Source organism: Anopheles moucheti, chromosome 3, assembly GCF_943734755.1.
Source record: "Anopheles moucheti chromosome 3, idAnoMoucSN_F20_07, whole genome shotgun sequence".
NCBI lineage: Eukaryota > Metazoa > Arthropoda > Insecta > Diptera > Culicidae > Anopheles > Anopheles moucheti.
Genome location: NC_069141.1, coordinates 90,748,409 through 90,775,573, shown reverse-complemented (window position 1 = coordinate 90,775,573; position 27,165 = coordinate 90,748,409). Strand labels below are relative to the sequence as shown.

General features: G+C 44.1%; 3 protein-coding genes across 3 annotated transcripts; 1 reads left to right on the top strand and 2 right to left on the bottom strand.

The window, feature by feature from the left end:
• Position 1: 1 nt before the first annotated feature.
• LOC128305012 (opsin-2) lies at positions 2-26,775 on the top strand. The gene is made up of 5 exons (XM_053042284.1): positions 2-197; positions 265-421; positions 1,929-2,114; positions 22,882-23,012; positions 23,086-26,775. The coding sequence occupies exons 1-5, from the start codon at positions 2-4 to the stop codon at positions 24,015-24,017; spliced, it is 1,602 nt and encodes a 533-aa protein (XP_052898244.1). The 3' UTR covers positions 24,018-26,775.
• Positions 13,029-16,623, bottom strand: LOC128305015 (sarcoplasmic reticulum histidine-rich calcium-binding protein-like). Its single transcript, XM_053042286.1, has one exon. The coding sequence runs from the start codon at positions 14,664-14,666 to the stop codon at positions 13,263-13,265; it is 1,404 nt and encodes a 467-aa protein (XP_052898246.1). The 5' UTR covers positions 14,667-16,623; the 3' UTR covers positions 13,029-13,262.
• Positions 18,426-19,303, bottom strand: LOC128305023 (uncharacterized). The gene has a single exon (XM_053042299.1). The coding sequence runs from the start codon at positions 19,229-19,231 to the stop codon at positions 18,500-18,502; it is 732 nt and encodes a 243-aa protein (XP_052898259.1). The 5' UTR covers positions 19,232-19,303; the 3' UTR covers positions 18,426-18,499.
• Positions 26,776-27,165: the final 390 nt, after the last annotated feature.

Here is a 27,165-nt window from a genome sequence, read left to right as displayed (position 1 = left end):
AATGAATAGTCCTCTGTTCAGAATGTCAGCCAACGCATGGATCGTCGTCGTGCTGCTGGTTGTAGGACTTACGGTTGCCAACAGCAGTGCCAGCTACAACATGGTGGACCCTCAACGTGTCCTCAGCAATGCTGGCATTAGTCTCGGTGTGAGCACCGGTAGCGGTATAGCAAGTGGAGGTACACTGAACGAGCTCGGTAAGAACGCTGCAGGATATTCATTCATCACTGCTTTACAACATACGGTCCTATCCTTCTTTGACAGGCGCAATACAACCAAAGCCAACGGAACTGTTCCGAAGCATAGCCGCTGCACCGGCTGTAAGCGTGACTAGTGAAGATACCACTGACCTTACGTCAACAACACCGTCCGTGTACAATGAAACCAGCAGTAACGCCACGGACAACAGCGTCCTTTGGAGGTGAGCTAGACAAAAACCATAACAACAGTAGCAACCAAAACAAAAAGACCTGCTATTTTGTGATTGGAAACAGGGAATTTCTTGGCTATTCACTAATTGAACGGAATACCGCGATGGGCCATGCATTTTCTTCAAATCGTTTAGCGTTTGGATGGATTTTTAATTTTTTTTTGAATCTCAAACAATGATCGATGGGATCGTTAGAGGAACTTCAAAGAGGAACAAAACAAAGTCACAAAGATTCCACTTCCTGACGCTAACAACGCTTCCTCTTACGCGCACGCTAACGCTGCATGCCATGAACTGCGCGGGTTGTGCATCATGAAAAGTTATCCTGTAAAGTGATTCCTTTCTTCAAACCCTCTCAACAATTATGCGTTTATTGGTTTCATTTAGATCCGACGCTTTGAAACTCTAAGAACATGGTAACAACCCGTAAACAATAGTATAAACAAAAACTTTTTTGAAAGATTTCGGTTTTCGTTACTTCCGCGCCCTACCGTCGAGGTGTGCTATTACATTTGATGTGACGCTGCGGATTCCGAGAAAAATCCCGCAGAGAGTTGTATTTTGATAGCGATCGCGAAAAAATTTGTGTGAAACAAATTAACAACTTGCAGATACAGGAGCCTCAATTCTGGCAAGTTTTTCGACCCAAATCGTCACATAGAGAGATGGAGAGGAAAATGGAAGGTTTATATGCAGCGTACAGCACTTTCTACAAGGACGATAAAAGTTTATATACCTGGCAAGGGGGATTGCTATCAGATAGGGAAGACCATCGAAATACAAGGCACCGTAATAACGATGCGAAATACACCAGCTCGGTGCGAAGGGACTGTTGCGAAATTAATGTTTTATGGTAGTTCTTCGGCACAGCAAAATTGCCAGAGCACCAACCGAGTATTGTCATACTCCCGATGCGGTGTACCGTTAACGAATGTCAAACTGCGTGTGGAGGTATTTATTTTTAGATAACATTATCGTTTTTTGGACTAGCGCTGTTTTGTTTCCATTCCATTAATCTCTCGAATATCCTCCCGACACTTGCGAAGGACGCTTGTGATCTCTGGTAGAAGCGTAACCATCCGTACGCGAATTGGATGTTGCGACTGGTTTTGCAATGTCTATAATTTGCCACTATTATCACCGTCGGCTTCACCGTTTGTCCATTTCGTCTGCTTTTGTGTGCCACCAGTAACGATTCGAGACTTCGAACGACGTGTAGGACGAATTCTTGTGAAACTCAATCAACACAACGTTACCAAATCAACGCTGCAAACAACACACGCAGAGGGTGTTTGACGGTGGCCATAGCTTTTTTTGCTACTGGACCCTGACATGCTTGTCGTTCGGCGGGTTGTAATCAAAATTTATCCCTAAACCTAAATTCCGAATCCTTCCGTTTGTCGTCCGTTTGTCTACAATCACGCAACAAGCAGGAAATGCGGAACAATTTGGAACGCGCCATATTTCTCATCATACGCTCTTTTCTCTTCCACCACAGCAAATACATCGTCCGGTCCGGATACGCGCTCCCGGTAGATCCACTGTTTGTGGCCAAAATCAATCCCTTCTGGCTTCAATTCGAACCACCGTCGGCCGGTGAACATTACGGGCTGGCGGTGTTCTACTTCCTGATGATGCTGTTCGGCGTTATCGGAAACGCGCTGGTGGTCTTTATGTTCTACAGGTAAGTGGCCAGTATCCCAACCGTGCATCTATCGTTTCATCTTTGTCAACGCAACAACACCGCCGTCCCTTTTGACGACGTCCATTTCATTGCAATGAAGACAAATTCACTACCGATTGTGAGTTTTTTTTTTGTCTTGGTTTTGGTGGTTATCGCTACACGCTACACTCGTAACGGAAACAGATGCTGTGATGAATATTTATGTAATGGAGAACCACTGAGTAAACATGTTCCATGTTTTCATTACAATTTACCCGTTCGGTGTGTCGATCTGTTTATTCTGCAGGTGTGTGTTTATTTTAAGCGCCTTTAACACGTTGACTGCCAAGCCTTTTTGAGCGAAATTCTTCGTAAGGCCACGGAAATCACTATAGCGCGAGTGCAACTTCCGCATATGCCTTTGTGCGATGCTGATACGATAAGAGCTTTATTCTTAAAAACAAACAATTCAAACATACACAAACGAACATATATTCTTATTATTGTACCGGTCTTATTATGCTTAATTAATGTTTTATTGTCAGGTTTCGTGCCTATGACCGAAACAACAGTAACAAGGTCCGGTCAAAGGATCGTAATAACGTAAAAACTCCGCCACAGATGTGTGAAGGATGCTTCACCATCTTATACCATAAATAATACTCCTAGGTGGACCGAGTACACCCTGGATAAGGTGTTCTTTCACTGTTTGGAGAAGGAAATGTCTTCAAACGAATGTGAATTGTACAATAGATTAAGTTACCGGCAATACAAGCAATACGGCACTGGCCGTTCTTGAAGAAACAAAAAAATATATACTCCTAAGTAACTAAGTATTTACGTTATGATACTAATTTATTTATGTAAAACATACAATTTTACAAAGGTAAAATAGTATGTGCAAATGGAAATGCTATAACATCGTGATTTGTTTTAGAGCGCTGTCCGTATTAGCACGTTCATAGTATTAGTGTCTTTCGTTCGCGGTACGTTTAGCGCTTTTGTCATCACCCAAAAATTGGGTGATGTGGCCCCCTAGGAAATGTTACTATCACCCACGAATAGGTGATGTGGCTGTCAACGTGTTAATTGTATGTGAACAGGAGGTGATATGAGGTTTTGAATAACACTGCTCTAAACATGTTGATCGACTTCAAAACCAATTTTGATTGCAATTGAAACAAAGCTTTGCACTTGCCTGCGTGGCTCCAGAAAAACGAGATATAATTCTACCAAAGTGCTGTGTCGCTGACGGAAGGCGCGGTTCTAGTTTAGTAGGTCAGCATAGCCATCCGCCCGATCGGACGATCGGTACGGTTTGGCTACGTTGCACCTTTAATAAACAAATAAACATCGCAATGGTCACATGCGCGACCAAGAATGATCGGTATGTCGACAACATTGCAAGTTAGCAATAAGAAGTTTAAATTTAAAACATAAATTAAGGTATAAAAGCGTAAGATAGATTTAAATAAAGACAGTGTTAATCAAGACAGCAAGGTGTTCCCTTAATTCGACCTTCCAGTTGCTCCGGAGTTTGCTCCGTGTGCAACATTTTGGTGGCTCCAGAGAGGAACATTCGAACGAAGGCCGAAAAATATACACCTTGCTGATCACTCCGGAGCATACTCCGTGTGTGTAACAGTGACACTCAAAATCATAAAGCAAGTGCGTGGTACTTATCACTAGAAGAGGCCACCCACTTGCAACAAGGTAGGAGCACGCAAGCTCCAACGTAAAACCGGCGGACGACCGGCACCCCGAGCAAAGGGAAGACAAGGCAGCGGAACCCCGCAGCCATCAGTACCACCAACCACGGTGGGACCTAAAACCGTCGATAGAGACGGAACTACCTGGCGGACGGCCAGTACCCCGAGCAAGGGGAGGACAAAGCAGCGGAAACCCGCAGCCATCAGTACCACCAACCACGGTGGGACCAAAAAAGCGTCGATAGAGACGGAACTACCTGGCGGACGGCCAGTACCCCGAACAAGGGGAGGACAAGGCAGCGGAACCTCGCAGCCATCAGTACCATCAACCACGGTGGGAACTAAAACCGTCGATAGAGACGGAACAACCCGGCGGACGGCCGGCACTCCAAACAGCCAGGAACGCGAACCGGCGGACGGTCGGTAACTAGATCCAGAAGAGCAAACCGGCGGACGGTCGGTTGCTCGAACCAGAAAGACGAACCGGCGGACGGTCGGTAAACTCGATCCAGAAGGGCAAACCGGCGGACGGTCGGTAGCTCGATCCAGACTAGCGGACGAACCAGTAAAAAACCGACAGCTCCATCAGCACCAAGTCAAGCCGAGTGCACACCAAGCATCAACAGCGCCAACTGAACTCAGACCTCAGGTGAGTCATGGAGTTTAAATATAAAACTAACCCAAACGGAAATTGTTGGCTGTGTACCAACAGAAACGAATGGGGAAAACTGATAGGGTGTCACATGTGCGATAGGTATTTCCACAAGGAATGCCTAAAACTAAAAACAACTCCAAAGACCCTTACCTGTCCAAAATGCGAGGCTTTAATAGAAAAGCACAAGGAAGAGGTTAAGGCAATTGAGGAAAAAGCCAATAGGGCCGTTCAAGAAAAAGAGCAGCTCGTCCAAATATTAGAAGAAGAGGAAAAGAAAAATTCCGAACAGAAACTCCAAATAGTAGAAAAAGATTCAGGATTTAATTCAGAACAATTAAAAACACAAATTGCAAACTTAGCAGAAGAGAACAAAAAACTCACTTGGCACTTAAATGAACTAATTGAAAAGTCAGCAAAAGATCAGAACGGTCAAGTTCACCAGCCGACGCAAAATGAGGACGCCAGTAAGCTAAAAAGCGAAGTAGATCAATTAAAAAACCAGCTAGAAGAAATGATGGCTAAGGCGAATCAAGCCGCCATACAAATTGCTGAAATGCCAAAAAAAGAGTCAATAGAGCCTCCTCAAGGTAGCTTTGATAAATTAACCGCAACTTTGGAAAAAATGGTTTCGGCCATAAATCTGAAAGGAAACAGCCTAATGGAGTTACCTAATTTTGATGGTAACTACAGGGAATGGCCAAAATTTAAGGCCATATTTGACGAAACGACAGAAAGGGCCGGATTTTCGAATCTGGAAAACCTTAACAGATTGCAAAAATATTTAAAGGGAAATGCACTAAGAGCAGTTAGCTCATTGATGCACGACCAAAATAATGTCACTGCAATAATGGAAAGGCTCGTAAAACGCTACGGGAATCCTGAAGCTGTTTACGATGCCTTGCTCTCAGACTTGGTCAATGCTAAGGATCCTAACTTAGACACCCCTAACACAGTTATCAATTTTGTTAATGCATTGAACAATATGATTTCAAATATGACCATACTAGGTAGAGTGGAATATTTAAACGACCAACGACTCCTTAGGGACCTGGTCGCAAAACTTCCATCCAACATACGCAACAAATGGATAATAGAAAAAGGAAAGAGTTCATCCTTAACACTCTCCAATTTAGCGGAATTTTTAAAGCCGACAGAAGACTTAGCCATTACGCTAGAGTCACGGGATCACGGTACCAAAAAGAATAATACTTACAACTCCCTTCGATCGTATAGTAAACCCTTTTTAAAGGATAAATGTTGTATCTGCAACAATCAACACAAAACCGTTGATTGCAGGCAGCTACGAGAAAGCTCTGTGGACGAAAGATGGTCCATATTGAGAAACAAAAATATTTGTACTAATTGCTGCAAACTTACAAATCATAATGCACATAATTGCCGACTTCCACCGCAATGTACCGCATATGGATGCAGGGAAAGACATCACCCCATCCTCCATAAATCAAGGAATGAAGGCCCGAGAAGGGTTAATTTTCACCAAAATGACACGCAACTCTATTATCAAATTGTTCCAATAACACTCATTAGTGGGCAACAATCCCTAAAAACATATGCCTTCATCGACCCAGGTTCCTCAACCAGCCTGGTACTCGAAGAAGTAAAAGTTTTGTTAAAAGCAGAGGGGCCAGTACACCCTCTAGCGCTGTCCTGGACTAATGGCATTATACAATACGAAGACAGTAGCCAGTCCATTGCTGTCCAAATAAAGGGAGAACAAGGACGCACGTATGATGTAAAAAATCTACGTACAGTGAAGAAGCTCGATCTACCTATCCAATCTGTGGATGCTAAGATGTTGGCAAATAGATACAAACATTTATCTGATATCGACATTGCGAGCTATGCAAACGCAATACCAACGGTACTCCTAGGTCTACCACATGCTTATATTACTAGAGGAACCTCACCTCGCGAAGGCAAACCAGACGAGCCTATTGTTCATAAAACTCGACTGGGTTGGGTGCTGTTTGGAGGAAACACCAAACGAACTGACACGGGAAGGATGTTCACCATAGTAGAGAAGCAAGAGGAAGATGAAAAGGCATTAAAACTAATGATGCGCGAATATTTTTCCACTGAGGAATTTGGAGTAAAGGTAACTAACACGCCCTTGAACCCTAAAAACGATGAATTAGCCCTAAATATCATGCAAAACACACTAAGATACAATGAAGGAAGATATGAGATTGGTCTTCTTTGGAAAGACAAAAGTACCACTCTCCCCGATAGCTATGGGCAGGCCTTGAGAAGACTTAAAACACAAGAACGAAAAATGGAAAAGGACAGTTTGCTGTCCTCATGGTATCAATCGAAAATAAAGGAATACTTGGACAAGGGGTATGCGCGTAAGGCTACACCATATGAACTCCTAAGTATGGATCCAAAAATAAACTACATACCCCATTTTTCTGTCTCCAACCTAAATAAAATAGACCCCAAGCCAAGGTTAGTTTTCGATGCCGCAGCAAAGAATCTAGGAGTATCACTTAACTCCATGCTCTTGTCGGGTCCGGACGCCACCACGTCTCTCTTTGGAGTGCTTATACGATTCAGAGAACATAGTATTGGATGTTCTGCAGATATTCAAGAAATGTTCCATCAGATAAAAATCAGAGAAGAAGACCAATGCGCCCAAAGGTTTTTGTTTAGAAAATCGCCTGAAGAGGATCCCCAGGTGTACGTAATGCAAGTAATGACGTTTGGCGCTACATGCTCACCTGCATGCGCGCAATACGTCAAAAACCAAAACGCGTTGAAATACATTGAAAACTATCCAAAGGCAGTGGACGCAATAATAAGAAACCATTATGTTGACGACTACTTAGATAGCTTCCCCTCACTTGAGTTGGCAACAAAAACTGTGTGCGAAATCAACTTCATCCATGATAAGGCACATTTTTTCATGAGAAACTATATTTCGAATTCAAGGGAGATGATAGGTTCAATCCCCAAAGAACGAAGATCTTCGAGGGATTTGCTGAAAATCTCGGAAAAAGGTCATACCTTTGAAAAGGTACTAGGACTATACTGGGACACCCAGGAGGACGTCTTCAGATATCAGATAAAGGACGAAATCAAAACTGAGTGGAATAAAAGAGATATGCTCTCGTATATCATGAGGATATACGACCCGTTAGGCCTGTTGAGTAATTATCTGATTGAAGGGAAGATAATTATGCAATCATTGTGGAAGTCGGGACTCAACTGGGATGAGAAAATTCCACAAGAAATTAAAAATCAATGGGATAAGTGGATAAAACGAATTCACGTTGCCAGCACACTGGCCTTCCCTAGGTGTTACTCAAGAGGAGAAAAATGCTTAAAAAGGGAGCTCCATATCTTCGTAGACGCATCAGAGCAGGCCTTTGCAGCAGTAGCATATCTACGGACCACCTATGAAACAGAAGTAGATGTCGCCATAATCGCAGCAAAAACTAGAGTGGCTCCCACAAAACCACTATCTATACCCAGATTGGAATTACAGGCGGCAGTGCTAGGTGTACGACTTGCAGACACAATTAAAAGGGAAATGCGTTTGGATTTTCAAGAAGAACACTTCTGGACGGATTCCAAAACTGTTTTAGCCTGGGTAAATTCAGAGGCCAGAAACTATCAACAGTTTGTAGCCCTAAGAATAGGCGAAATCTTGAACAGCAGCAGCTCTTCTCAATGGAAATGGGTAGCTTCAAAGGATAATCCTGCCGATGAAGCTACAAAAATTACAGTAGGAAAATCCCAATGGTTAGAAGGGCCAGCATTTCTCAAGTCTATTATAGTAGAGGTTGCGAAGCCAGATCTGCTGGTTACGTTAGAGGACATACGACCAGTCCTAACAACCAAAATCATAAAGAAAAATGATTGGGGCACGCTTTCCATCGAATGGTGCTCCGATTGGAAAAGACTGAAGCGGGCAGTAGCAATTTCATTAAAGTATATAGACTGGCTAAAATCAAAAGTTAAGAAAACCACATTTTCGCGGGAAATTAGTAAACACGATCTGGACAGAGCAGAACGACTCCTAATAAGGAAGGCTCAATACGAAGGTTACGAACAAGACATTAGCAAGCTGATCATGAAAGTACCCCTCTCAAACCAAAGTCCGATCCGGAATCTTTGTCCTGCTTTGGACGATCAAGCGGTACTAAGATCTAGAGGTAGATTAGAATCAGTCAATTTCCTTCCATATGCAACCAGAAATCCAATCATCTTACCCAAGAAGCACCATTTGACGAATCTGATAGTACAAAACTATCATGTTAAATACAAACATAGCAAGAGTGAATCAGTCATCGCCGCAATAAGACAAAAATACTGGATAGTAGATCTGAGGGCAGTTTTAAAACATGTTATTAACAAGTGCCAATATTGTTCAAATAAAAAAGCAAAGCCAAACCCTCCCGTAATGGCGCCCTTACCAGCCTGTAGAACGGCTATTCATAGCAAGCCATTCACGCACACGGGTGTAGACTATTTTGGCCCTCTGTTCGTCACTATAGGACGACGATCAGAGAAACGTTGGGGAGTGATATTTACGTGTCTTACCACGAGGGCAATACACATAGAGATTGCTTCAGATCTCACCTCGGATGCATTCATCAGATGCCTGAAAAATATGCAGCATCGACGTGGAAAGATAGCAAATTTATATAGTGACAATGGCACGAATTTTATAGGTGCAGACAACGAAATGAAGCGATGTGTGGAGCGATGTGCTTCAGATGGAATCACTTGGAATTTCAACCCGCCAGGAGCCCCACACTTTGGCGGCGCCTGGGAAAGAATGGTAGGAGAAATAAAAAGTTTGCTGCCCTTAACTGACAGTTTTAAAGAGGATGTTTTACGTTCAATTTTAACGGAAATTGAATTTATTACGAACAATCGACCGTTAACACACATTCCTCTAAACCGTGAGGATGAAGAACCACTAACACCCGCTCATTTCCTCCTAGGGTGTTCAGGAGAAGCAGAACCTAACCTAACTGATGTCAACGTAGCCGAGGCCACGCGGGCAGGTTGGAAGAAGGCACAGTTAGTAACACAGCATTATTGGGCCCGGTGGATTCGAGAATACCTACCAAAACTAACGAAAAGGGAAAAGTGGATAAACCCCACCAAACAGATAAAGGTAGGAGACATTGTGACGTTTCCAGAGGAAAATAGGAAAGGGAAGTGGTCGAAGGGAAGAGTGGTGGAAGTCCACAAAGGAAAAGACGGACTTATACGCTCCGCTAGCCTTCAAGTAGGACAAAATATACTAAAGAAACCAACAGTGAAGTTGGCCATTCTAGAAGTAAAGGCTACTAACTTTCTAGCTATCCAGACTGGGGCTACTAGCTTTCCAGAGTGGGGTAGGAAAAGAGTGCTTGACATCAACCTTATAAAGGAAACAGCTGCAAGGTTAACCTCACAGCCTCCAAAGAAATGCAAGCGAATAAGACCAGTACAATGGAAATTGGGAAATTAATTTTTATCATATCCTTGCTGGATTTGGTAACAGGTTTTTCCGTTGCACCAATTAACGAATCCGGACTATTTTTCGACCACAAAGGTACCCTTCTATTAAAAAGAGGAAATTGGGAAACCAAATTTTATACAGGAATAACACCACAAAATGACTCGGACACTCTGAGCAAGCTGGAAGAGAGTCTCGATTTTGCATTTAAGGAAATCAACACTACCGACCGAAAATTGCTCCAGATTAAAACACTATTACAAAGGAATTGTGGTCATGCAATGCGAATGATTCATGAAGCTACCCATTCAAGGACAAAACGATCTAGTGGAGTGTTCGGAATTTTGAAGGACTTCATCTTCGGCGGAGACGACATAGACGAGCAGCTAGCTCTATTCAGGGTTTCTGAAGATGAAAAGATGGCACACATATCTGATTCTCTTAAAAAGACAAATTTACTTCACGAGGAATTAGCAAACGAGGTAGCGGACCGAGTCAAACAAATAAATGCCGGAATAAGGGTTCTAAGAAATCAGTTCAACGAGAACAAAGAAAGGGTGTTAAGCAAGTTCATGGAAGAGACCATCGCAATAGCAAATATGCTAACACAAGGAATAATTAATAAGTATATGGAAATCGAAATAAACCCTCTAAATCCTGAAGAGGAAGGGAAAATCCTCGATAAAATTAAAACCAAACTACCGTTAGGGTACATAGTGTTAGGGAATCCGGTAGTCAAAAATAAGAAAATAATAAAAGGCGAAATAATGATGGAAGTACATCATACCATCGCTTCAATAAAGAGATACGAGATGTTCCACGTTTTCCCTATACCAAATATAAAAGATCATACAACGTTCGGCATATCGCATAACTTGATAGCCGTGAACGAAAACGACTTTTTATACCCCACAGATATAGAAAAAATCAATAGTACGCATAGCATTTCTTCCGATATCTCAACACTCAAGCAATTAGATTGCGTATCATCAGCATTTTTTCATAAGCAGACGAATCAGTCATGTCACCAGGAACAAATACCAACACCGTATACGGAATTCTTCGAATTAAGCAAACCAAATAGCATTCTGTATTATACGTCGGACCCAAGTACAATCCATTTTAAGTGTAACAACACCATAACAAACCCGTACGAATTTGCCGGGATAATAACTCTATCCCAAGATTGTATCATACAAACCGCCCAGGAGGAGATTCATCCAACTCTCGAACTTAAAGACGACACCTTCCGTACCTACTTTAAGCCCATTGGAGACCGCTCCGAAGTAATGGAAAAAGAAAAAATCGACAATGGCATCAATTCCCAAAATAGCTACGCGACGGTTATAGGCCTAAGTGTTGCGATGGTAAGCAATATCGCACTGATGTCTACAATAGTTATTATTCTGGTACGCAACAAACGAAGGGTCATAATTCCCAAACCTCCTCCACTTCCGTCAGACGTAGAGACACCTTTGTAACCCCTCAAGAGGAATTACGGGGGCGGGGATGTCACTGACGGAAGGCGCGGTTCTAGTTTAGTAGGTCAGCATAGCCATCCGCCCGATCGGACGATCGGTACGGTTTGGCTACGTTGCACCTTTAATAAACAAATAAACATCGCAATGGTCACATGCGCGACCAAGAATGATCGGTATGTCGACAACATTGCAAGTTAGCAATAAGAAGTTTAAATTTAAAACATAAATTAAGGTATAAAAGCGTAAGATAGATTTAAATAAAGACAGTGTTAATCAAGACAGCAAGGTGTTCCCTTAATTCGACCTTCCAGTTGCTCCGGAGTTTGCTCCGTGTGCAACATGCTGTCACGTAAGCGTTCCGTGAAATGTAGTCGATTCTAATGTTTCCAATGCTTTATACACTTCCTATATGCTTTCCTATATGCTGTATATACTTTATTCTTAATTTCCTAATACTATATATATAATTAGGTAGAAATAAAGTACGCACATGTGTACACGACAAAGGTTAGGCACAAAGAGACTGGTTCGCTTCACGTTATACGTTGACCTCTCAACGCAGCTGTGCTGCCAACCTGTAGTGTTTATTCCATTCCAGTTTATAAAGTCTCGTTGTATACTAGCGGTGTTGATACTAATGGTGATGATGTTTCATTATAATTATATATTAAGCGTTCAGCTTAATAGCAGTATTTCCTAACGACACACTTGTTAGCTTTTGAGCAAGGAAAAGATAGCTGTTTCCCTAGAAGCACGACGATTTGTTATAAACGCCTCAATGTAGGCAAGTATGTTATGCTGTGATTTATTTCATGGAAAGAATTAAATTCAACGGCGGGCCTACGTTCATAGAAATCAAAACACGTTAAAGCAAGCGTATTGCTAACGATAAACATTTGGCGGTGATATAATTTATTTTTTTCCTCGAACTTCTTCTACTGCATCTCCTAATCTGTTGATCATATTAGTCCCTTGGATTAACTTTCTTTTTTATGGGTTGTCTGGCCGAAGTAGCCATTGGGTTTGATTTGCTTTTTCCGGAACTCCAATAAAAAAAATCCGCGAAAAACTTTCATAAGAAAAAGCATAAATCCCGGAAAAATAAATCTGACGCTCAAAAATAGCCTGCAAAACACGGAAAACATGAGAAACACAGCGTACACACGAAAGCAGTTGATGTTTACGGTCAAGAAAATGAGTGAACTGCTCAATGAAGTGTGGAGAATTGTTCACTTTGTTGTCCTTTTTTGCAAATCTTCAAATTTGTAAACTTTTGCTTAAGTCAACACAGCGAAAACACCCGGAAAAAATGAACAAATTTATTGAACAAGTGATAAAGCGAAAACGTAAAACTTGTTCTGCCAAGCACCCCGAACAAACAACCAATGTCATATTTGTTCCTTGTACACCGAATGCAGATGCAGCCGGAAGATGATCCTTTTTTCCATGTACTTTCCCTATGCCGTCCTTCTCCAAGTACAATTAATCATATCGATTTTTATTTCGGAACGTAAGAAGCGAAGAAGAAAAGCATACTTGTCAACGAAGAAATTTTCTTTCGGTTCGAACATTAAACCTTAATTTCTTTCTATCTGTACATTCCCAATGAAAAGCGTTTCAATTTAAATTGTTTTAAATTTTTTTCTTCTTTTTTCTGTTGTTTTATATTCGCCATCTTTTCTATTTTTTTTTCCTTTTTTTGATACATTTTTGTCACCACTTTTGTTCTTTTTTTGCTGATGGCATGATTAGTATTGTCTAATCTATTATAACAATAACACCGGTGTAATAAAAAGATTTTTGTGGGTTCGATTCATGTGTTGAAACAACTGTAGAATGATCTAGTCCATTTCATTCGATCAACTCGGGATCCGTCGAAGGATCGTTGGGTGACGCTTGTTCCGCTTGTGATGGTGCACTTGGTTCGTCCTGCTGCTTGCGATTTCTGCGACAACCTCGCTTTCCATGTTGATCCTGTTCATCCTCATCTTGCTGATGATGATGGTGGCGACGATAGCGTCGTCCGGGGCCATGTCGTTTGTGGCAGTGTTTGGCAATTTCACGGCGCATAAACTTTTGGAATTGTCTATCACCCTCCTGGTCTGTCGTAACTTCAAACCCCGAGTAGGGAGAGGCGTTGCTGGAATCGCTGCTGCTGCTGGTGCTGGTGCTGCTGCTGCTGCTTGAAGACGAGCTTCGGCGATGATGATGGTTTCGTTTGCGCCATTTTCCGCACGGGCGGCCGTGACGTCCAAAACCTTCCATCATGGCGGGGTAACCAAATGGATGACTTCTTACCTTGTGTCCACCCATCCACGGTCCGGCCGCCGGTCCAAAACAACGTGGCGGCATTTCACGCCCATGGTGGCCACCTGTCCATGGTCCCGGTCCAAAGGTTGGCGGCCCGAAATGACGCCCCGGATGTACCTGATGTCCATGATGTCCATGATGTCCATTATGTCCATGATGATGTCCATGATGTCCATGATGTCCATGATGTTCATGATGATGCCCATGGTGTTCGAGTGGCCTTGGTGAATTTTGATCCGAATGATGATGCCGATGGTGGCGTCCGTGGCGACGATGATGGTCATGTCCACCGTGTCGCCCATGTCCATGATCCCGGCCAAACGGATGCGGATGTTTTCCATGTCGCCGATGTCGTCTACCGTATCGCACATCATCAATAACCAATCCGGCGAAGCCGTGGGCTATTTCCTCGTCTCTATTTTCCTGTCTCAGTTCCGCTTCCTTAGTTGCTGCCAATGTGACCGCACGGTCAATGCTGCGTAGCTGATCAGCTTGCTCCTCGTACAGCCGGTTCTGCACCGGCCCCGGCAACAAACCGACCACAAACCGATCCACCATCAGCGGTTCCAGCACGCTCTCGTCGAACTTGCACTCCATGGACAAAGTCTTCAGCCGGGCGTACCATTCCTTAACGCTTTCGCCACGGTGCTGCTCGGCCCGGTAAAACAGTGCACGGTGCCGGAAGATGGCAATCTCCGGTATGAACTGACGGGCCAACACACCGCACAGCATCTCGTAGGTCATGTCTTTCGGTGCTGCAGGATGGCAGAGACTTCGCAGCGTCGCGTACGTTGTCTTGCCGATCACACTGATCAACACCGGAACTCGATCATTTCCGGCGATACCATTGGCCCGGTAGAACTCGTCCAATATCTCTTGGTACACCTTCCAATCGTCCGTCTCACCGTGGAACTCCGGTAGAATAGTAGGCGCCTGTTTAGCCATGATTCTTCCACTTCAGGCTCTATGATTGTTGTAAGCACTTTGGAGAGCTTCTCTTCGCTAGTAGCACTTGCCGTTGACTGTAGAAAGTTCTTGAATCGCTTGCTAACTTTACTTCACTTTGCGTACGTTTGTATTGGCGACGTTGTTTGTTGCAACAATCGAATGCTTCACGCTTGTTTGATGCATTAGTTGCCCTTCCAGTCGGCTTATATACTCGATGCTACTTTCCCGTTCGCCTATCTTGTTTGTTTTTGTTTTTGTTGCTCTGCCCTACCGGCAAAACGCATACAATCGCACGATCCTCCTCCCAGCTCCACCCACCACCCTGTCACCAGCAGGCGAGGAAATTGTTGATGAGTCATTGTGTCCAATTTCACCACACACACCGAGCGGTTGCGTCAGTGTTGGTGTTTAATCTTATTTCCTGAAATCATCCACCAAAGCGCACACAGCCAAAAAGGGGTAGCTGGGGAGTAGGGGATGCTAGGTGGTGCGTGCTTAGATAATAACCGGCTTCTGGTTTCGTAATGGGGTGGGAAAAAGGGGTGGCATTCTTCATCATGTGTGGAGGTCATAGGGTGATCGTCAAGCAGGGCGGGGTAGGGGTGGTAAATCTTGATCGTTCATGTTTGCTTACAAAGCCACCGGAGTTTATAGGGCAAAAAAATGGGTGAATGTAGCAGTGATGGTAGTGGGAAATAGTTTGCATCACGTTTTTGTGCATCTTGCTAAAGCCTGTCCCAACGTGTTCCAACTTGTCGAATCTCGTACATCAGGCCACTCAAGAATGTCGGGCTTATCATACAAAATTGACGTCATGTGTTCATGCCATTAGCGCATCCTATCGTTTAAATTGTCAACTATCAGTAAGTCTGTGTTTTTTTAAAGCTTAAGCTACTGATTTTATTACATTTGTTTATTAATAATGTACAGAGAAAAATAAAATATTTCCTGCATGACTCATCGCCGTAATTTGCAACGCCCTGCATTGCGTAGCTCGCCAACTACACACGGGCCAAAATTCTTCAGGCGTGAACAATGATACGCGAATTTTCACATAGCCGCACTTACTCAAATGCGACATTCAAAGCGACCAAACAAATGGAACATCATCCATCATTACACTAACAATTTGTGGCCTGTTTTTTTCTGCGTCTATTCTCCGGGCATTTAACCAACAGGCGAAAAGGGGGTTTTTCAGCAAAATTCAACACTTCTGAGCAAATTACATTAGCACATGATTAAAGCACGCTTTAAAATCCGGAACTGTATTCAGGGAATTTGGTTATGGTCGCACCCGTACACAAGTTCACCATACACCCATATATTCGTCAGTGTGGCATCAATTGTTATTCTCACTCTAGTTGCTGCCACGTGTCATTCGATTAACGCGTAAAATTCAGGCACGTGCACATTATTTGTATTGTGGGGGAGGGAAATTAAGGCGTCACTTGTCAATCATAGAACCTTGTGAAGTCATCTCAACACAATTATTTCATAAGGGATGTTCATTAGATTCATCAGGTTTATTCTGCTTCGTTTAAGCTCGTCTACGGACAGAAGTGGAGCAGCAACTCATCCTCCATGGTCTCATAAAACATTAAAATCGCCAGCAACTTCACCAACATTAAGCGCTTACCGCAACACACATTTTCTTTCACCATCTTATCCCCATCGGGATATTCTTAAGTGCCAACTCCATCAATTCCACCTTCTTCATCAGCGGCAGTAATAAGAACACACGCTATTTTTATGGCTTCACTTATTGCCTCCATCTAGCGAGATCGTAGGCTTTTATTAACGTAAATACTTAGGCTACGTTTAAATATCTATTCAATGTATATAAGTATGCTTAGTTTAAGTACGACTCGCTTCACACTTTCCACCGACCACTTCCGCGCATGCATTCACAGAACCATCTCACAGTGGCCTCACCCCGTTTTGCTTAAACCGCTAACATAGCTTAGAATTAGCAAATCCCGGTAGCTCCGGCCACCTCACTCTTCAGGGCACACTCCTTGTTCACGGCCAGCTCCAGTGCCAGCTCGAGCGTAAGGCCCTCGTTCTCCTCGCACAACCTGTCCATGATCATACCGCTACGCAGTCCGGTCACGAACTTGTCCAGCAGTATTGCCTCCAAGTTCTCGCCGAACCGGCAATCAACGGACAGCTTCTTCAACCGCCCGTACCACACAGTCACCGTTTCGCCCTGCTCCTGACGGGCATTGTAGAAGGTGGTTCGCTCGCGGAACACAGCCACCTGCGGGCTGTACTGCTTGCGCAGCAACTCACACAACTCCTCGAACGTACGGTTCTTGGGCAGCACCGGATGGCACAGGTCCCGAAGCGTTTTGTACGAGTCACTGCCAATGACCGAGATGAGCAGTGCCGTGCGCTTCGTGTCCGGAATATCGTTCACCTCAAAGAACTGCTCCAACCGTTCCTGGTACACGTTCCAGTCGTCGATAAAACCGTCAAACTCCGGAATCGAACCGACCATCGCTTGACCGACCATCTTGACTTTCGTAACCTTTTGCCGCGAGGGAAATTGTTCCGAGCCGCTATAGACTGCAAGACCGTGGACGTGTTTTCGAACGAGAAGCGCACTATACGGTTGCGAACCGGGATGTGTAAGACGTTTATAACCGGCTGGTGTGCGGATCCCCACCTAGGTCAAGTGGCGCGGCTGTGTTCGTGGAACCGGCGCCAACCAAGGGTGTACGATACAGTCGGTGGCCAGTGTGAGTGCTGGGCGTGCTGGCGCTGTACACTGTGGGACACACGGCGAATGACATCATCGTCGTCTAATGCGCCGTTGAACTTGAAGCAAAATCGATGGGGATGGATGGCCACACGCACACAGACCAATCCAACCCGGCCGGCGTTCGACGAATGTTGAAAAGGGAAATGACTCACATACAACTCCGTTGCATTGGCTCCGTTGGTTCCCCGGCAAAGGGAATTTTTTAGCTACATTCGTTCCTTTAAGGTACAGTTCTGCATTCAACTGTATCTTATCGAGGTTACTCTGGAAAAGATAGACTCATGGTAGCAGCTAATGCGGTCTTTGTGTCTTTCTTGCTTTTTTATATCTCTTTGGTATTATTGTTCCAAGATTTAGTTGCAAAAATAGCTGCACTTCGTAGTTCCGTCTGATTTCATGCTATAATAGTACACTCTGATGTTATGCAGCGATGCGACCAAACCAATAATGACTCAGCCTACCTGTTGCGCAACAAGGTTTAATTCATTACAAATGTACCCTCTTATCAATTCACATCATGACGTATTTGCTAAACGCAGGTCCCCATTGCCCCCTTCGGTTCAGCTTAGTAACTATGTTTTTTTAATGGTAACTAAATAATTAATAGAAAAGTGATCAGCAAACTCCCACATTGAGATAATTAAAACAATAATTCTCTTTAAATGGCTGGAAGATCCACTCCAGAAGCGTTACTTTCTAAATGTCATGTTGCTTTTTCGGACCGCTCACCGTAAGGGCAGCGCATTTTCAGAAACCGGTTTTAAGCCATGGCTATGAGTTAAACCGATTTGCACTGAAGGCACCCACACTATTTTCGCCTTTGGTGCAGCAAATGTGGTGGTGAACGAAATTTGCAACAACCCCTTTTGGTGAAGAACGCAAAACATCTTCTTTAAAATGGTTTGGTTTTCTTTCGTACTTTCGGTAAATTGAGACCCTTTTTTGTATCATGTTTAAAAATACTTCTCGTACGTTTTTATTAAATACATTTCCTTATTCTTCTTATCCATCTATTCAAAAAGTTGTTTATAGCTTTATCCCTCCCCAGTGTGTGTTCTTCCTCCCCCCCTTAATCTTCCGCCCGGGACTGATTTTCGTCCTCATTCTTGTCGGCATTGCGTCGTGCATTTCGTCGACGGTTCCGATTTCGTCCCTGACCGCGACCCTTAGCCTGTTCACCGCAGTTCGAACCATCCTCGCTCGGTGCGACGCCTCGTCCACCGCAATTACAACGTCCACAGGCACCAGTAGCAGGAGGGTTCGCGACCGGATTTAGATAGGCCGTTTCCCGTACGGCACACTCCTTGTTCACAGCAATATCAAGAGCCTGCTCAAGTCGAATCGTTTCATTCTCCTCACACAACCGATCCAACACCTGGCCCGGTCTCAATCCCGTAATGAATTTATCCAGCAGGATTGCCTCCAGGTTGGAACCGAACTTGCAGTCCACCGAAAGCTTCTTCAGCCGTCCGTACCATTGGGTCACGTTCTCTCCGACGCTCTGTGTGGCGTTGTAAAACAATGTCCGCTCACGGAAGATTGCCACTTGGGGACTGAACTGTTTGCGTAGCAGCTCGCAGAGCTCCTCGAACGGACGGTCCTTGGGCAGCGATGGATGGCACAGATCTCGCAGACTCTTGTATGCATGACTACCGATGCAACTGATCAAGAATGCGCTGCGCTTTTCCGGTACAATTTCATTAACCTCGAAAAACTGCTCCAACCGTTCGTAATACACATTCCAGTCGTCTATATTGACGTAAAACTCCGGTATCGTTCCAATTAACTGTCCCGCTGCCATGGTGAAAATATCGCGCAGAAGACTCTTCTGTTCCCGGTCGACGGTCACTGCGTGTTCACGATTCGACGGAGAGTGAATCGCTACGACCGGATGGTTTTGTTTGCCGGTATATCTTTATACCCGGTCGAGTTGAACTTCTTCGGTGGTGTTTGTTTTGGTCGAGTGTGCGTATGCGAAAAGTATCGCCATGCCAACGCACACCAGCATAGGAGCTCTAAACTACTACAGTAGCACACCGGAAAAAGAACCGGCAAATAGATATTTTGTCACAAAGCACACACACAAAGCTGGCGATGAACTGTCAACTGGCGAAAAAAAGTGGAAAATGAATCATGTTGTATGATGTCATTGGATGCATTTTTAAATAATTGACGCATATTTTTAGGGGGTTGAAATTGAGGGGATGTAATGATGAAGGCAATTTAATGATGCATGAAGGCGCCAAATTGTCTGAGGAAAACATAATCTTATCAGGAGAACCAATTTTGAGTGGTTATGTAAAGCTCGTTACATTCTCTTCATACGCGGCGGATGGATCACTTAACAAAATACCTTTTCTGATGTTGTAATGAAGAGTTACAGAGTACATCTTTCCCTTGTTTGTCTAACAATATCTACGTGACAGATAGTCATGTTAATTGTCATCAGAAATCATACTCCTAATCCCCTTCTCTTCCCCTTTTGGGGTGGGGGAGGATGTATTTATTTATCTTATTATTTATCTCTACGCGTCTCAACATTCGATTAGCCCATTGGCCCACTTAGGCACACATATAGCGACTTCTCCTTCCAACCCCCGAGCGAAAGAGTAGGGTGTTATCATCTTGCTTTCTTTTCTCTTTCTCAACGGGTAGATGGGGATGGGGATGCTTGACCATGGCTACACGCATTTAGTTCTTGAGAACACACCTCCAGTGTAAGGTGTAATTGCACGCGCCTTATTAGCACAAAGAATTGTGGTGTTGTGAAATATACGACTGGATGTTATATATGGCCATGGCATACCCGTCGATTGTGATCAAACTTTGGCGTATATTGCAGGCGGGGGGCTACAACGTACCCATACAGCTGATCGCTTACTTGGCCATTGCCTTAAGGCTGGTGGAGTATCAGGGAGCAACGGATGAAATTTTCCAAAAGCCGCCTGAAAAATAAAGTGTTTGGTACGTTTTTATGGGCAAAAGATATGGAAGTACAGCATCTTTAATAACAATGTCGTATTCTTGCATCATGCAGTTCTTCAGAAAACGTATTATTAGTGACAAACTCCACAAAAGTGCAAAAACTGGAACTGTAGAAGTGACCATTCGTTGGCAGAAGAAACGTGTTCGTTCATGTTTTGCTTGGCAAAGTAGAGGGTGCATTGTGCAGGTGAAAAACATATGGTGAAAAACACGCATACTATTGAACGCTGTGAGGCACCAACACTCGGCCAGTCGGAAGACGGTCAATGCGTGGTGTTGGTGCGCGAAGCAATACAAACACCACCAAAAGGCGATGTATAAAAGTGAGCTCTGTGGCCGTGGACACGTTAGTTCAATCGTTACATTCCACCAGAGCGTTTGGGGCGTACGTCATCGTCTACGGAACCGGGCCCGGGGCCATACACTTGGGCTGCCCTTGGCCCTGGGCCGGTCAACCGAATGCGCGGACAGCAACCGTGTTCGTGCAGTACACTAGTGTGAAACGTAGAACATCCGGGTGGAACCGATATCTTCCCGTTCGTCCTGGCTCCTGACCGCGTACAGGATGATGCACTTCATTCTCTACGTTAAACTGGGGCCTTTGACTGCCGGTAACGCTCGCACCCGTGCCCCACGCCTCGCTTCCATGCCGCTGGAGGTGACCCAGATAATTCCTCCCGGTTTGCGTGGAAGGCCGTGCAGAGAAGAAGACACCAAGCTGAGCCCCGTGACTGAGCGTTGTTGTGCGAGGAAGAAGTTTAAGATGGATCGCGGGATGTCGCCAGCGCGCAGAACCTAGCCCCCCTCAAGTGCGTCGTCATTATGACTCATCCACGTGTCGTGTAGATGGCCGCAAATGCGTCCCTTTGTATGAGTGACAGCCAAACTGGATGCTCGCAGAGTATACGTTGCTGCTTCCATCTTGGCGGCCAGCAATTGTGTGTGTGTTTGTGTGTGTGTTGGAGCTTGTGGATCATCCACAGAGGCGTGACTCGCCCATGTCGATGGAGACTATCTACACAACCCCTACGCACAAACCCCTTTTGTCGTGCCGCAAAGTCATCGATTACAGCTGCTGCGCGAAACAATCGTTCTGGCCCTCGGTTGACCCTGCTTCTATACTCCCCCGCTCGTCCTGTCTGTGAGGTGCCTTAGTTCCGGAATTGTGTCAGGCGAACGTTTTAGGTTGCTTGCATACACATGCAAACAATTCAGGATACGCATAGTTCTTTCAGAACACATGCACTGCGTGCCCCGGGACACGCGTTATAAACTCTCCCTCTGCAACTGAATTTCGCCACTGCTGCGGAATTCACCAACCACTCGCTGACCGAAATGGTTAGCATCACTTTTACATTTGCACCCCCGGGTGCAAATGTGCCAACAAAGAGAAACGCAAATGGCAGCTAATGATGGCGAACGATACGGCTGAAACACAACATCATTCGGACCGCACCACAGGTTCAATTTTCCTCCATGTGTGTGCAGAATGGTTCGACGTCTCGTCAGTGCGGTGCTGCTGCATCCGTCGATGGAACCCGACCTCCGGAGCATGTTAGATACCCTGGTGACGTTGATATTCTGCTGCCGTGATGACTGTGAAAAGGGACTTGGTGGGATACGCCGTCATGGTTGCAAATCGTTTGCCGACGCTGCTTCGATCAGTGGCACAACGCTTGCCGTGGATCCGGATTCCCCTCGCCTTCGGGATGGGTCGAGTCCCCCAATGCAGACGAACTTCAGGGTACCGGCCGGGCGATTCGATCGCCCCTTCGAGGTGAAAAACAAATCTAAAAAAGGATAGAACCGTACCTTTTGGAGTGTGCCTCAGACTGGAGTAGTGTCTACACCTCGGAGTCCACATAAAAAGTCCGGCCTAGCACGATGAAGAAGACGATAGGTCAAGAATTAGAAAAGAGCAAATAAAATGTTCACCAAAAAAATAACTTATTGATGTGCAATTAATATCCTCGGCAATTATAGTTTGATGACAAGAATTTACTTGATATTTATCTGTTTTGATAAAAACGATTTAATGCGACTGTTCGGCTTGTAATTTAAATTTCTTTACATGATCTCTTCACCTTCGAAATATTTTTTTTATTGTTTTAGAGAAAATGCAGCTCACAAACGTGACTTAGCTTTACACTAGGTGTTATTCAATTAAATAAATAATATTATTTCTTACGACTTGAGCTATTTTGTTCCTTTGTAGTTGCCCAGTGTTCAAATTCCACGACGAATGGCGCAACTCGTTGGACCAGAGCTTTTTCCTTTCAAAAAAGCATCCTTTATAGGAGAGTAGCGTTACTATGTAACACTTATATTTCTTGAGGCTTTTGGTCATTACTCCCTGCACATGTGTAAATATCGCCTGTTGCAGTAGAATTGATGATGGAATAAATAGTTAATATTTCTTCAACTGTAAGGTGGTCTATTACACATGTTACCTACTCTCTTCATCAGATATCGCTCACTGCGTACACCAGCCAATTATCTCGTCATGAATCTAGCTGTGGCCGATTTCGTCATCATGATGGAGGCGCCTCTGTTCATCTACAACAGTATCCATCAGGGTCCCGCTCTCGGGTCGATTGGTAGGTATCCTGGATTGTGTAAAAGTTCCCATTGGCAACTTTTTTTAATCGTTTACCCTTTCAACTACATTAGGATGCACGGTTTACGCATTGATGGGAGCACTTGGTGGAACTGTTGCGATCGCTACACTGACAGTCATCTCGATTGACCGTTACAATGTAGTCGTGTACCCACTCAACCCGAACCGATCAACGACCAAACTGAAGTGTTACATCCTGATTGCCTTCACCTGGGCGTATGGATTGTTCTTTTCCAGCTTCCCAGCGTTAGAGATTGGGCTAAGTCGCTATACGGCCGAAGGCTACATGACGGCATGCAGCTTCGACTACCTCGATCGCACTTACAAGGCCCGTGTCTTTATGTTCGTCTATTTTCTGTTCGCCTGGCTGCTACCGTTCGTAATCATCAGCTACTGTTACGCACGGATCCTTATGGCCGTCATCAATGCTAACGCTATCCAGTCCAGCAAGAGCAAGAATAAGACGGAGGTAAAGCTGGCCGGGGTCGTGGTGGGCATCATCGGACTGTGGTTTGCCGCGTGGACACCGTACGCTGTGGTTGCGATGATGGGTGTGTTTGGGTACGAGAAGTATCTAACCCCACTCAACTCGATGATACCTGCCGTGTTTGCTAAAATAGCGGCCACGATTGATCCGTACTTTTACGCCATGAATCACCCACGCTACCGGCAGATGTTGGAGCGCATGTTCTGTAACCGTGGTGCCGACCAGGGTAACTCGCAGTACCAAACCTCACACTATACCCGGGGTGCCTCGCGTGCCGGCGAATCTGATGGTGGTGGCGAAGAATCCGGTGGCGTTGGACGTGTACCGGGCGGTGGTAATACTGCCTCCGTGCGGGGCACCGGAAGAAGTGGACGGCTAATCACGGCCAAGGGAATGGCTGGAATCAGCGGTAATGGTAACGGTGGTGGCGTTAAGGCGCTCAAGAAGCAGATTTCCAACGGCGATGAAACATCGCTCGAGGTATCGCTCGAGATGTAACAGTGCTGCCCGCGAGGAGTTCAGCTCCTTCGCGTAACGGACGACTACGAAAACAGTGCCTTCGTGTAGCCGGCGTAGCGGTAGCAACAGAAACCAACGACGAGCGTGGTAATGGAAGAATTGGCAGAACGGAGAGGTACTGGTGAGCGCCGTAATCATAGAAAATTACCGGAAAACCGCTGGTATCGCTCATTAGAGTGGCGACAAATAAGTGTCTTTCCACGATTAGGGAGGCATAGGAAATTGGGATGAAAGAGTGGAATACATTCTTTGCTTTAAAAAAATACGCGTCCTTTTTATCATAAGGTTTCATGTGTACGTGTCAAACATGGCTTCAAGCCTTTACGGATACAACTTGCAAAAAAAAACTTTGAGGTATAAAAGTGAGAACTCAAGTCTGAACAGAGCAGAATGATTCGTAGAAATATGTAAACAGCAGACAGGAATAACTAAGGATCAGATCGTCTCAAACGCGTTGATAAATCAATATTTTTCTCGCGCATTTGGTTCTTTCAGTTACCGAGAACTTGTTTTTCAAACTATCTATCTCCACAATCACTAAAACCCTTACGCTTTCGATTGGTGCGGAACAAGATAGTCGTAAAATAACACATTGTTTTCGGCGCGTCCTTCCCGTCTGCTTTCCATTTTCCTCGTAAAACTTTCCCAATATAGGAACACTTCAGATTGATTGTTAGTTACTTTTTCATTCTGCGTGGCACTGCTGCCTACGTTTGCGCTTCTTGTGATAGATTCCAAGGATTCGAAGGACCAAACCAGAATAGGATGAAAATCGAAGCAAAAGACACATTGTTAGTATTGATAGCATTTTTTGGGAATCTATTACGTGTGTCTTCTTGTTTCGCTATCCGTTATTTATCGACAGTTGTACAGTTAAGAGCGAAAAAGATTTAAGGACAACCAGGAGAAAAAGGATACATCCAGTAACGAAGAATGTAAAAGAACACCGCGTCCTTAAATAGTACTTTGCGCAGTGTTTGTCGTTCTTGGAAGCTTTACGAAAGGGTAGTCAAGCGAACAGTGGTAACCACTGACCGGGGACAGCCATTGGGGGTGACAAGGGTAAAAACATGATTAAGTGGTTGTTTTTGCCACCGTGCCAGCAGTTATCATGCTAAGTGATATTCTTGTAAAAAGAAGCGTATGTTGGAACTGCGGTACACGTTAAGCTCCTCCTTACCGTGGTTAAGTGTGGCCCAAAGTTCAGCCAAAAATCTGCCCTTTTATTCCTACCTGCCCCCTCTCTCGTACAGTAGTTTCTCTTACTCCACCCACCGTCCGTTGATTAAACCGTTGCACTTATGTCGAAATGGTTACTGCTGCTGTTGCTAAAGGGAAAACAGTTCTTCTCGTACAAGCCAACTGAACCAACAACTGTCTCGCCAATGGTCGTAAATCTTGATGTACCATCGCACTTCTGCTATCCGTGTGTGGATGCCTTTCGGAAGAAACCTGCTGTCAACTAAAGGCCAACTGTTGGATGAATATCCATCCCTTGGAGTTCGTTTATCGATTGAAGGAGACGCCATGTGATCCTCTCGTTGTGCGTCATGAGTGTTCGATGTCAGTTGTTACTTTTCACATCGATATATATATTTATTAAAACACTAGATCACAAAATCCCCAGAAAAGAAAAATATTAAAAACGAAGAAATAGACCGTTAGTGCTGTGGTAATCAAGGTGTGGTAACCCGTCATAGATGTTATATTTTTCCTCACGCCCCACGTTCCATTATAGCCCAGTTCAGGCACATGTAGTAAATGTTCAGAAACATATGAAGCTAATAGGATAACGTGTTACTCAAGATGTCTTTGTTGTTAGAATTTCACCTAACAACCGCACGCCGTCAAAGGAGACGAACTGAGGTGTTCTTCGACAACACTCCACGTAAACTCAAAGTATGACTTGCAATGAAGCTTTAAGCGTACGCTAAAGCTTTCGCTGTTGTGCTTCACACACAGAGATATACTCACACATATATACATTGCAAATGGCGCGCAAGCTTTTATCGGAGAATATTTTGGAGAAAATTTTCAATTTTCTTGAAATATTTAATTCCATTGGGGAAATTGATTCAACGCCCATTTGCAAATAAATACGAATTCGTTTCTAACGAGTCAAAGGACGAAAAGAAATCAGAAACGTTAATGAAAAAATTGTGCCTTAATTTTAACCAATTGGCTGAACCTTTTTAAAAACGCTAGGCTAGAAAAACGACAGATAATGTATAGTTTGAACCGAAAAATCCCCAAAACACATCAACTACGAAACTTCGCCGATATCAATCCTTTGTTTAGCTGCATTACATTCTCAAAATAAATAGACGCTAAGAAGAAGCAAAGAGATGGAAGTGGAATGCTAGGAAGATGAAGAGGATAGTAAACGAGCTTAGTGATGCATGAATGAAAAACGAAAGTATAAAATAAGAGGTAAAAGAAAGTACAAAGCGATGGTTCGTGTGCGTTGTCTGGGCGTCAAAGAAACTGTTTCACATGTTCTATCAATCCACAAATAAGCAAAGTAAAGGATAACGAAATCACTAAATGTTTTCTGTTAGACAAAAGACAAACAAAACTCTTCCATATACACATCTATGACACATAGCAGAGAACAAAATCAAACCGAATCAATAATGTGCAACCGGTGTTGGTTTGTGTTTTGGTAAACGAAGCAAAACAGTTTTTGCGAAACTTTGTTAAAAACAAACGTAAATGTGTTGTTAGTGTTTTAGTACAATTAGCCGTTAAATCAATTATATATTTAACGAAACAAACATGGTTAAACATAGTCAGTCACAAAGCACTAAGCAAATCATGTTAGTCGATATTTTACTGTAATGCCGAAATTTTTCTTAGTTTCTGTATTATGTTGATAAGCTATTGTTTTAATTGTTATTTCGGTTTCTTTGCGCTTTATTAATATTCCTTATTGTAGAATTCCTTGCAGTGGAGGATCAATCCCCTTGGAGGTCCAGGGCAAAATTATAGTTGGGGCTTCTAATTTCAAAAACGATGCAGGAGGGAAGGGGAACATTGAGGGGACTTGAAATGAGACAAGGCGCAAAGCGCGGTAAGAAGGGGCCTACTCCGCCTACCGTTTAATCCGCCGCTGGGCCGTCCCTAATCA